Below are 12961 nucleotides of genomic sequence, written 5' to 3' on the forward strand. Positions count from 1 at the left end.
AGGCATCTAGGTACTAACTACACATGCATAGGTGTGTCGTGAACTACTCGCACATCATCATGGGAGGATCAAGGTTGATGTGGAGGCCCTCCGTGATCGATCCCCCCTCCGACAAGGCTTCGGAACAGGGCTCTAGATGGGCACATGGTGGAACAGAGAGTTGCGACAGTGGAAAAAGTGTATCAGGAGGCTACCTAGGGTTTTGGGGATAATTGAGAGGGGCACCGGAGGCCAAGGGAGGTGGATGAAGACATCACGGCGTAGTTACCCCCCTAAGCGTGCCCTGCTGGCTTGGCACCATCCCATGGGGCCTCTGGTCTCCTTCTGAAGCTTCGAGTTCCATATTTTGTATAGAAAAAATCATCGGGGGTATTTGGACATCATTAGGTATAGTATTCCTGAAAACCCAAAAACATGCAGAAAACAACAACTCACACTTTGCATTGGGTTAATAGGTTAGTGCTCAAAAATAAAATAAATCAGCAAGTAAATGCCTAAAAAGCATCCTATAATGATAATATAATGTTATGGAACAATAAAAAATTATAGATACGTTGGAGACATATCATGGCCTCCTCGGAACCCGTACGACACTGTCGGGAATACCCAAAACTTTTTCGAACCCGAATAGGACTTTCCCATATATAAACCTTTACCTCTGGACCATTCCTGAGCTCCTCGTCACGTCTGAGATCTCATACGGGACTCCAAACAACATTCTCTTACCAACGTATATATCCCAATACTACTCTATAGTCACCGAACGTTGAGCGTACGGACGCTACGGGTTCAAGAATCATGTAGACAAGTGATGCCTACTATGCAACTTTATTCTTGTAGTCGTTGTTGGGCCTCTAAGTGCACACTTTTGTAGGACAACAGCAAATTTCCCTCAAGTGGATGACCTACAGTTTATTGGTACTAGTGATCCGCGTTGGATTTTTCGTAAAGAGGAACGGGTGATGCAGCACAATACATGTAAGTATTTCCCTCGGTTGAGAACCAAGGTTTATCGAACCAATAGGGAAAGAGGGTTGTCAATCCCTCAGTACACACAAAATAGAAAACACTTGCACCCAACGCGGGCAAGAGGGTTGTCAATCCCCTTGCACTCGTTATTTGCAAGCTTGTAAGTAGTGTGGTTGGTAATAGATAATTGCAAATTGCAAATTAAAATAAAAAGTAAATAAGAACAGTAAGGTATCGTAGCATGTGTAAACTTATAAGTGTCTATACCCGGGGCCCATAGTTTTCCCTAGCGTCATCTCTCATGAAAATAAGCATACGATGGGTAAAAAATTACGGTTGAGCAATTGATAGAAAAGTGCATAGTTATGTGATATTCACATCAATGATCATATGTATATAGGCATCACGTCCATAATAAAATAGGTTGACTCCTGCTTGCACCTATTACTATTGCTCCTCCCATCGACCTCTATCCAGCATGCATCTAGAGTATAAAGTAAAACAGAGTAATGATTGGAGAACAATGACATGATGTGGACAAAGAGAGTTCAGTTAATATGCACTAACCTCATTGTTTTATGCTTAGTGGCAACAGTACAAAGATGTATCTTGTCCCCGTCTATCACTTGGATATAGAAACCTGTCACACTGAACCCACTACAACGCACCCCTCTCACTAAAGAATGATCGATCTATTTGGCCAAAGCAAATAAATAGATTAGAGAGATTTATGAAGCTATGATGATCATGCAGATAAGAATCATAATAGAATTCAGAGAAGACTCAAATATTTTTCATGACTAATCTGAACATAAGCCCACAATTCATCGGATCCCAACAAACACATTGCACAAAATAATTACATCGGATAGATCAAAGCGTAGATGCGATGATCATTGTATTGATGATCAAGATAGATAGAGAGATAGCCATCTAAGTACTAACTATGGACCCGTAGGTCTATGGTGAACTACTCACACATCACCATGGGAGAAGCAAGGATAATGTAGAGGCCCTCCATGATCAATCCCCCCTCCGGAAGGGCACCAGAAAAGGGCTCTAGATGGCCTCACATCGGAACAGAGACTTGCGGTGGCGGAAAAAGTGTTTCGGATGGCTCTCTAGGGTTACTGGAATATATGTGAATTTGTAGGCCACAGAGGGGCACCGGGAGGCAACCAAGGGGGCACGAGGCAACAGGGTGTGGCCTACCCCCCCCCCCCCCTCGGCACGCCATGTTGGCTCATGCCTCCCTCATGAGGCCTCTCATGTCATCCCAAAGCTTCCAAGTCTTCTTTTGGTCCAGAAAAAATCATATTACAATTTCGTGGCAGTTGGACTTCATTTGGTATTGTAACCTGAAAAGCCAAAAACATGCAGAAAATAGCAACTCGCATTGGGCACTAGGCTAATTTGTTAGTGCTCTAAACTAATATTAATTGGTAAATAAACAACCAAAAAGTATGCTACAATGATAATATAATAGCATGGAACAATAAAAAATTATAGATACGTTGGAGATGTATCAGCATCCCCAAGCCTAATTCCTACTCGACCTCGAGTAGGTAAATGATATAAATAGAATTTTTGATGTGACATGCTACCCAACAAGCAATCTATTACAGATTTGATCATTATAAAACGATGAATTACTAAACATCAACATAGCAATTCTTATAAACAGAAGCAACATAATCATCAAGTTCCAAAGCATACCATCCTTAAATAATGTTCACCGCCTATTCATTTTATCATATAAATATAGCATGGCTTCGTCCTCACCACATAAATACAAATGTTAAACTCCATGGTACCAAGTCAGGCAATTGGATCATACCTTTTAATATGCTTCAGTTTTTTATTACTTGCGCAATATATGAGCATGAACCATGGATATAGCATAAAGGTGGAATAATGATGAACATTGTCTCCATCATCCTTTCCTCACTAAGACAATGCCTCAACTAATGATGATCAACACACTTTTGTTTACTTACAATTCAATATGAAAAACTTATAGGATGATATTACTCTATATGAATGCATGTGGCACTGTATGAGGATGTGCAATGATCTAGCATAGCAAAAGATATCAGAAAACGGACAAGGCATGTAAATGTCATGATAGCTATCTTACGATCATGTAAAGCAATATGACAATGGAAGTATAAGTCATATGATGTGACGGTGGAAGTTGCATGGCAATATATCTCAGAATGACTATGGAAATGCCATGATAGGTAGGTATGGTGGTTGTTTTGAGGAAGATATAATGAGCCTTATGTTCAACAGAGTGTATCATATCATGAGGTTTGGATGCACCGGCGAAAGTGCACCAATTTTTGAGGTGAGAATGGGCAATGCACGGTACCGAGGAGGTTACAAATATGTGGAGGTGAGAGTGCGTATATCCATGGATTCACATTAGTCATAAAGAACCCACATACTTATTACAAGATTTTATTAGCACTCTTGAAGCAAAGAAATACTCCCATGTCCATAGGGGGGGATTGGTGGGAGTTAACCATCGCGCGCCCCCGACTTAAACAACACTAGGATTTCAACGAGGAATAGGTATGCTCACAAATCATCACTATGCCAAAGAACTATTTGGATGAACAACAAGTTAACAACCTCTAATTCACTATACTCTTATTAACCAATGATCACGCACATGCTCTTTCACGCTACCACATTAATATTATTAACCATGACTTCTTTTTATGTGCTACTCTGGCTTTTGATTATGCACTCATTGAATACTTACTATTTTTGAACTAGTCTTATAACCCATGCAAATTACCGTCAGTATTTATTAAGTCTCAAACAAATATAAGCAAAGAACGAGAGTGCAGTTATTTCTATAAAATCTATACGCCACCATGATCTAAAAGTTATAAGTGAAGCACTAGAGCAACTGTTAAGCTCAAAAGATATAAGTGAAGCACAAAGAGTATTCTAATAAACCATGGTGATAGCATTTCTCTCTAAAATAGGTGTGTTCTACGAACAATGATTGTGGGATACTAGAAACAAAAAGAAAACTAAAGCAAACGATGCTCCAAGCAAAACTCATATCATGTGATGAGTAAAAATATAGCTCCAAGTGCCATATTGATGGATTGGGACGAAAGAGGGGATGTCTTATGGGGCATCCCCGAGCTTAGACGCTTGATTATTCCTAGAATATTACCTTAGAATGCTTTGGGCATCCACAAGCTTAGGCTCTTGCCGCTCCTTATTCTTTCGTCCATCGCGGTAACACCCAGAACTTGAAAACTTCAGCACACAAAACTCAAAAGAAACTTCGTGAGATCTGTTAGTATAATAAACATACCAAATACTTTAGTTACTATTATAAATTGATTAATATTTTATTATTTCATAAGGTACTCTATTCTAACTTCTCTGTGACTTAACCCCCCCCCCCCCGATATAATCCATAGCATCATCAAAACAAGCAAATTATGCAAGCAAAAAACATGATCTGTCTACAACAAAGGAGTCTGTAAAGATATAGTTAAGTACCATACTTCTATAACTCAAACAATTATAAAAATTTTGGAAAACTTGGAGTATTTGTATAGAAATATTGTGTAAAAGATTTAGATAAAAACATGTTCCAGTAAAATCAGACAAATTCTTCATTGGACGCTAAAGTTTCTGTTTATGCATCATATAAATTCTACTATCATTCAAATCATCCCAAAGGCTTTACTTGGTACAAACACTAAATTTAAAACAAAATCAATTTTTTTGACAAGCTACTATAGGGAAAATCACAATTATTATGGAGGCAACAATAATGTTATCACACACACATAGAAAGTAAAAACAAAAATATAAAGATAACTATTGGGTTGCCTCCCAGCTAGCGCTATTGTTTTATGCCCCTAGCTAGGCATCATGCATATGATCCACGTGTTGTGATCTTTGGTAGCATTCACATCTTGGGATGTGTGTTCATGAGTAGTTTTTTCAAATACAATAGGAAACATATCATCAAGCAATAACTTAGCCTTATTAATACCACTCTCCTCAAAACCTTCTGTATTCTCTCTTACTATCCAAGAATATTGATTATTGATGGTATTGAAAACTTGTCGAATAATAAGAATAGGAGGAACTTATTTTCTAGTATTTTCATAAAAATTATGGTTTTCTTGGAACACATGCCCCATCATATAGTCCTCATTATATAAAATTTCATCTATCACAGGATGTTCACGGCTCATATTGTAGTGATCAAAGATATCTCGAGCCTCTCGAACTATATAGTCAAATTCATGCATAAGGATAAGAGTGGATATATTCTTAGCCCTAGGGTATTTTATGACCGGCAACTCATAGAAAAGCCTTTTTAAAGTAGGGTGAGTACGCATAAATCTTCTTTCAAGTTTAAGAACAAGAGCGGAAATAGCATCAGTGTAACTTTTGGTTCTTTTAAGGATTGTCCTTGCAAGCTAAAGTACATGTACAATTAAAGAATTCTTGGATAATGCTTTTCTCTACTATGTTCCCCTTCCCCACAACAAAAACTTCTACATATCTTTGTGGGGGTGGGGGGATTCCTCTCGACCTCCATCATCCTTTCAATGATAAAGTCAAACATGATAGCAACTTCAAGCAAGCGACTAGAAAACAAAACAAGCAAACAAGCAAATGTAAATGTTTTTATATTTTTAATTTTATGAAGCAAGCAAAATATAACCACAAATAAAATAAGAAAAAGTGAATGATAATTTTTGCGAAGTTACTTGATAATAGATTTGTGTTGGGTCTTCCATGACGAGGAACGGGTGATGCAACACAATATAGGTAACTATTTCCTTGAGTAGATAACCAAGGTTAATTGAACCAATAGGAGTAACGACCAACTCTCGTCTTCAGCGGCTACACACAAAAGAGCAAACACTTGCATCCAACACGGGCAAGAGGGTTGTCGATCCCCTTGGACTCGTCATTTGCAAGCTTGTAAGTAGTGTGGTTGGTAGTAGATAATTGTAAATTGCAAAGTAAAAAAAGGTAAATAAGAATAGCAAGGTATTCTAGCGTTTGTAAACTTATAAGTGAACAGACCCGGGGACCATAATTTTTCCTAGTGACATCTCTCATGAAAGTAAGCATACGACGGGTAAACAACTTATTGTTGGGTAATTGATAGAAAAATGTGTAGTTATGTGATATTCACGGCAATGATCATGTGTATATAGGCATCACATCCATAAGCAAATAGGAAGACTCCTTCTAGCACCTATTACTAATACTCAACCCATTGAATAATATCCAGCATGCATCTAGAGTATTAAGTAAAACACAATAATGCTTGGAGAACAATGACATGATGTAGGCAAAGAAAATTTAATTAATATGAACTAACCCCATCGTTTTAACCTGAGTGGCAAAAATACAAAGTTGTATGTTGTCCCCTTCTGTCACTGGGATATAGAAACCCGTCCGATTGAACCGACTACAACGCACCCCTCTCACTGAAGAAAAATCAATAATTCAAAGAGATTTACGGAGCTATGATGATCATGCACATAAGAATCATAATAGAATTCATAGAAGACTCATTTTTCATGAATAATCTGAACATAAACCTACAATTCATCAGATCCCAACAAATGCACCGCAAAAAAGAATTACGTCACACATATCAAATCGAAGATGCGATGATCATTGTATTGAAGATCAAGAGAGAGAGATAGCCATCTAGGTACTAACTACGGCCCCGTAGGTCGGGGGTGAACTACTCTCACATCACCATGGGAGCAGCAAGGATGATGTATATGCCCTCTGTGATCGATCCCCCCTCCGACAGGGCACCCGAAATGGGCTCGAGATGGCCTCATGGTGGAATAGAGACTTGCGGCGACGCAAAAAGTGTTTCGGGCCGCCGACCAATGTGAACCCGTTTGTCCTATCCCGCCTGTGGGCACCGTCGACCACGACCGCCCTAACCACGTAGAGCTCGCGTCGTGGCTGCCCTGGTCCACCGACTTTTGTCATCCCACCATGCTCGACACCGACAGATCCGCCTTTGCACCCCCCTCCCCCCGGCGCGCGCACCGAGACACCGTCCTTGAACTGCCCTACCATCAGATTCCATAGTCACCGGATCCGCCTTCCGGCCTCTCTGCCGCCGGATCATCATGTTTCATGTGGTTCTCAAATTTTAGGGCTGCCGGAAAAGCACACACTTTTGGTCCCCAAAAAACTATCTCTCTCCCTCTACACATATTACCAGTTTAATGCCCCAAGTATACAACCGTTCTCTAAAACATATGTACCTAATAATAAAAGGGCTATTGCTTCTGGCGACATGTCATAAAAATTACCCTCAAAGTTGCAAATTATTACTCACCAATGCCATCCGTAAGTGGCAAACATGCTTTACTTATTTCGTAGTCGTTGGTTGCGTTTGGATCAAGTACATCCATGCCCTCAAATTGTCATAATTGTATAAGCATCCGACTAGCTAGGGCATGGCTCCCCGGTAGACCTGGGTTCAATCCCACATTCTCTCCCTCTTTTTTCTGCCTTTTCTCCTTGAATTTCTATAGGCGTAAAATAGATCTGCCTCACCAGATGTCCTTAGCAAATGCACTACACAATTCAAATTTCGGCTAATCTACCTTTCTTCTAAGTTTTTTCTCCGCAGATTAAAGTATTTTTTTGAAATATTTTTGAAAATTTCATATCTTCTAAACGCTAAATTCAAATTTAACATGTTATATATGGAAATCACTTAGAAAAAATGTACAGATTCTAAATATGATATTATCTTGCACGTGGATCATTTTTTAAATTATTTTTATGATGCATCCTTAGTTAGTACTTTTCTTTTCTATACTTATATATATAACATATGTTTCTTACTCCTGTTTTTTCATACGTAAATAATAAAAACAGGAAAAAAAATCGTCAGTCATTTGGCTTTGATTTATTTGACTCATGGATCACAAGTCTCATACATAGGCAATGGGCCCGCCCCAGTGCAATTGAGTATTTTCCTGCAGAGACCATTGCTGATCATAATGTGATAAAGAACCCTGCCGCAGAAAATAATAATTTATTTCAGTGGTCTCGAGCCTGAGACCTCGACCACTATTTAGAAGGTTGCAACCAATTGAGTTGGGCTATTTATGAATAAAAAATGAAGGCTCTGTGTGAGACCGTAATGTGCAACAAAAATAACGCAAAGAAAAAGATGAAAGGCACTATGTAAGCGTCGAGTTGCATGCAACAAATTAGGGCCGCTTCGTTTAGACGTAGACATTTTTTATTGATCTTCAAGCATATGAAGAGATGGCGTAAAACACGTTTAACGAACCCTTTTATTAAGATTTTTTCATGACATGCAAATTTCAAGCATTGTTTCAACTTAAAAATAATGACTTGGTATAGAATATTTAAATATTAGACTCTTTAAGATCAGAATCGTCGTACAAATACCATACCAACAATATTATATGTGTATCATGCTTGTTAATGTAGAATTACTTATAGGAATTTCTGTTAGCACCAATTGTATGTTGTTCTGCCGTGTTGATGGTTGTTTCGGTGGACACATCGATTAACTCTTTCGTTGCAACACACAAACATATGTTTCAGTAGTATACAACTGTTGTTGAAGATGTTCTTAGATTAAACTTTCTGTTCTTTTGAAACTAATAATGGGACTGATAGGCGTCAGCACACCGGCCTAAACCTTTCAGCCGGTCGCGTCCTAGTCATCCGATTAGCCCACCCGAGCCGTTAGATTCTCATCCATCCACGTTGTTTTCTTCCTTATCATCCGTTCGCGTTCAGATATGAAGAAACACCGCAGGTAATGGCGACCGCCCACTATCACTGCATCACGCAGCACGACCACGGGACCCCGTTGACCCCGCCTCTCCCCCGCCATAGAAGAGCTCTCCGCGGGCCTTGAAGCTCGCCTCCGCTCTCCATGCAGCAGTTGAGGGAGGGGATGCAGCTTGCCATTTGTCGGTTGTAGCAAAATAAAACACCGGTTATAGCAAAAAATCGCGACGTCATGTGCGATGTAGCAAAATGCGACACCGGTGGTAGCAAAATACGGTGCCGGTTATAGCAAATTTTGATGCCGGTTGAAGCATGTAGCAAATTAGGCCTTCGGCTATGAACGCAACTTCATCGGCCATGCCCGTTGCAGCTCCGCTCTTCATGGAGCAGTTGAGATAGAGAGAGGGGATGCAGCTTGCCATGTCGTCGGTTGTAGCAAAAAATCACGACGCCATGTGCAATGTAGCAAAATGCGACACCGGTGATAGCAAAATGGGGTGTCGGTTGTAGCAAATTTTAATGCCGGTTGAAGCATGTAGCAAGTTACGCCTTTGGTCCTGAACAAAGAGAGGAAGATCTATGGGGGGCAAGAGGGCCGGTTACGACGGTGACCGATAGTGCAGATTGGGTGGAGGAGTTGCGATATCGCCTTTGTGCACGGGTGGTCGGAGCTGCGACGACGCCATGACGTGTGGCGGATGGGCTGCGCGTGAAGGAGGAAGGGGAGGGATGCGCGAGGAATGTCGATGGATCCCGCGGCCCGCCTGTTTCCCAACTAATAATCGGTCCGGCTACCATATGGGATATATATTCTGACGAGCTCACCGTTGGATGGTCAGATTAACAGCTCCGTCCAATTAAGCAGAGTGATCAGCGACCCAGCTGCTCTGCCTCCATTCCAAGGGTAGTGTTTTCTGAGGCTAGCAAACTTCCAGAACGGATAATGCCCATATCCGAAAAGACCAAGCCCTGGCCACCAGCGCCCGCAAGGGGTGAGAAGTGTGGCGTTGTGTCCGGCTGCGGCTACCCATGATCACCGTGCGTGCTTGCCCAGGCATCTGAAGCAGCAGCGTCCAACGGGCGACGCATCTCTATGGCCATGACCACCACCTCCTCCCGACTCACCACCGCTTACTCCTTCCTCTCCTCCACGCCATGCTCGCCCACCAGCATGGCGGTGCATCCGCGGCGGCGGAGACCCGGCGCGCGGTACCCACGTATCCAGGCCATCGAGTTCGACCAGAACACGGTGCGCCCAAAAGGGCTACAACGCCCGTTCTGTGGAGGATACCACTTGATTTCCTGCCGAGTTATAACGAGCGGTTTCTTGGTTCTTCAGGTTGTGGCCATAACTGTCGGCGTCGTCAGCGTCGCCGCCGGGATAGGAATCCCGATTTTCTACGAGAATCAAATCGACAATTCCGTGAGTGCTTTACTATCAGTATACATTAGCCAATTGTTTCCTGTGATCAAGCATGCAGTTGGTGGATCATTAGTTTTTTTTTCTGAAGCAAGAACGGTATTTGGGCAATTAAGTTTGCTGAAGTAACATAAGATTAGGAGTTGCACTTTTGAAACACGTTGACTGAAACTGAATGTGCCTAAACTGCACCCTTGCATTGATGAAAAATGTCATTTTGAATTTCTCCAATGCAGGCAAAGAGAGACAACAACCAGCCGTGCTTCCCCTGCAGCGGCTCGGGCGCGCGTACGTGATTACGCCCTTTGATTCATGTCCTAATTTGCATCACTCTTCAAACTTTTAATATGTCCCTTTCAATGGCACGGTGCACTCATGTAAAATGAGACGAACTGCTGGAATTTGGAAGTGTTAAACTTGTGTTTGATAGGAAAATTCCATATAAGATGTACCAACCGGGTAGTTTAGCATGCATTTTGATCATTTTCACACTTGTATTCTTTTTGCTCTCCATGTTTGGTAGTTCTTTCGTGCCTTGTAAGGTGGATGTTAACTGAATAGAAACTATTGCGCCTATGTTAACTGAATAATTGAACTGATGTATTCATTGTTTCACCCGCTGAAATGGAATTGGGCCACGACCTGTTTCTTGAAGAAAAAATCATCTTCTTTTTTGCAAAACAGTATATCCAATAGTAACTTGGTTCAACTATATGTGGCATCTTCCATGCCAGGCAGAATAAGCTGTAGTGTTTTCTACTCCTATATAACACAACCTTCTCTTCCTCGACCACACAATGTTTCCAGCTAGTTTTAGTTTGAGGTGGCAATAGAACCAGGCGGCGTTGGTAGAATTTAGTCGCCAAACTTAATAAAGGAATTTTAATATTTCTTCAAATATGTTTTGATTGCACAAGACGTTAAGCAACGAAGCTGATGATATTAAAAGAGCATGTTGTCAAATGACAAGCTTTCTCCTCCCTTAAATCGTTAGATAAAAAAGAATCAAATGTTCTACTTGTGATTTTCAACAACTTAGACTATTCTCTTAATGGTGCATGCCGCACACATTATTCTTTTCCTTTTTCTCTATGTCAGCATCTAGTAGATCAGAATGTTGAAAAGAAATTGTTGATTTTCCAGAGGTATGCAGGTTTTGCACCGGAGCGGGGACGGTTACTGTAGTAATTGGCAATGGTGAATCTGAAGTATCAAAGTGTGTCAACTGCGATGGCATTGGATCATTGACATGCACCACATGCCAAGGTAGTGGCATTCAGCCACGCTATCTTGATCGCAGGTAATGGGTTGTTCTTAATGTTTTCATATATGTTTGTCTGTGGAATAACACCATGCTAATTTATTTAAGAACTTTCAGAGTGTGGTACTATTGAATTACCAAAATGAAAGCATGCTTAACACATAAAAATTATTTGAATCCATCATAATGTGGATCTTTCATGTAGAGATGACAAAATTACATAGCTAAAGCTGGCCCATAGTATTTGTCACAATGTATAGGATCCTGTCATGCGGACCTTGCCTTTTATGCTTCTCCTTGATAGCAGAAGTACTGAATATACCCGTTTCTATGCTCAAACATTTTCTCTAAGTGGCAATATTCCGAATAAATGAATGTAGCTTGAACGAAGGAGATGTCTGATGGTTTCTTTATTTGGTTGACTAACCAGGGAGTTCAAGGATGATGATGACTGAAGATCTTGTCATTACTGGCTAACGACGGTAAGATGAGGAATCTGATCTAAGGATGATGCTGCATTCATGGTGACGATGTGTCCATCATGGATGATCTGATTGTTTTGTGTTGTATTATATTTTCTCTCTTTTTTGGTAAATATGTATGGATGTACATGCACACTCTTTCTATGTCTGAAAATGACCATCCTTGTGAGTGGGCAAAGATGATAAATTTTTGTTGGACATTTTCAATGCATGTCACATCGTGTGTTGGGCATGCGGTTGTGCAGCCTAACAACCCGAATTCAATTCCTAGAATTGACAGGTGATGCACAGGGGTTTTCTCCCCATTTATTGAGGATCAAGTTTGGTGTATGGTGGAACTACTCATCAAGAAGTATCTTGATACTCATTTATAAAATATTCTGAGGACCATGTTTATCCTCGTACTCGTACTAATATGGTTGTATGCATCCCTAATTGGTGGAGAAGCCGAGAAGTGAAATTCTCCCCATTTTTAGACCACATATAAACAAAGATGGCAACTAGGAGGGCGATTGCGAAGGCGACTGCGGGTGGCCTCCTGCCACCGCCGCCTCGTTCGCCCGATGCGGGGGGGGGGGGGGGGGGGCACTTTTGCCGCCTGCTTCTCTGCCTGTGGTGTTATCGAGGTCCGATGGGATCTCCGATCCAGTTCCATCCGTGACTTCGGCGACGAGTACGGCGACACCGCTGTCCACGACGGAACGGTGGTGCTTTTGGTACACGTTAGACGATGAGATTCTGCCGGGATATTGTTGTGAGGGATTCGTGGAGCTCTCCTATCCATCGAGGTGGATCACCGTCTGGGATCGGGACGGGGACATTCTGGCGGGGAAGTACTTGCAGGTGAAGGAAAAGATCGCTAATGGGGGATTGCGAAAGATTGATATCTACTCTGTTATGGTGCGGGATCAGATTCCGATGGTCCTAGAGTCGACCTCACCCCCGGCGGAGGTTCTTGATTTGACCGCGGATTCGCTTGTTGTGGGGTTCGAGCGAATGAGGTTCGAAGGTCATTTTTGG

The 12961-nt window shown here is 41.4% G+C and overlaps 1 protein-coding gene across 1 annotated transcript; it reads left to right on the forward strand.

Annotated features, from left to right (window-relative positions):
- Positions 1–9727: 9727 nt before the first annotated feature.
- On the forward strand, positions 9728–12148 carry LOC123449146 (protein SPA, chloroplastic). Its single transcript, XM_045126247.1, has 5 exons — positions 9728–10027; positions 10118–10201; positions 10435–10486; positions 11342–11498; positions 11890–12148. Exons 1-5 carry the CDS (start codon positions 9872–9874, stop codon positions 11912–11914), a joined length of 474 nt encoding a protein of 157 aa, XP_044982182.1. The 5' UTR covers positions 9728–9871; the 3' UTR covers positions 11915–12148.
- The last annotated feature ends 813 nt before the right edge of the window (positions 12149–12961 follow it).

This window comes from Hordeum vulgare, chromosome 4H (assembly GCF_904849725.1).
Source record: "Hordeum vulgare subsp. vulgare chromosome 4H, MorexV3_pseudomolecules_assembly, whole genome shotgun sequence".
Classification (NCBI taxonomy): domain Eukaryota; kingdom Viridiplantae; phylum Streptophyta; class Magnoliopsida; order Poales; family Poaceae; genus Hordeum; species Hordeum vulgare.

Excerpts from the sequence above, each read along its gene's own strand:
- LOC123449146 (XM_045126247.1), top strand. The coding sequence starts at position 9,872 with ATGGCCATGACCACCACCTCCTCCCGACTCACCACCGCTTACTCCTTC. Across the intron at positions 10,202-10,434 it reads AGAATCAAATCGACAATTCC|GCAAAGAGAGACAACAACCA; the intron begins GTGAGTGCTTTA and ends TCTCCAATGCAG. Across the intron at positions 10,487-11,341 it reads CTGCAGCGGCTCGGGCGCGC|AGGTATGCAGGTTTTGCACC; the intron begins GTACGTGATTAC and ends TTGATTTTCCAG.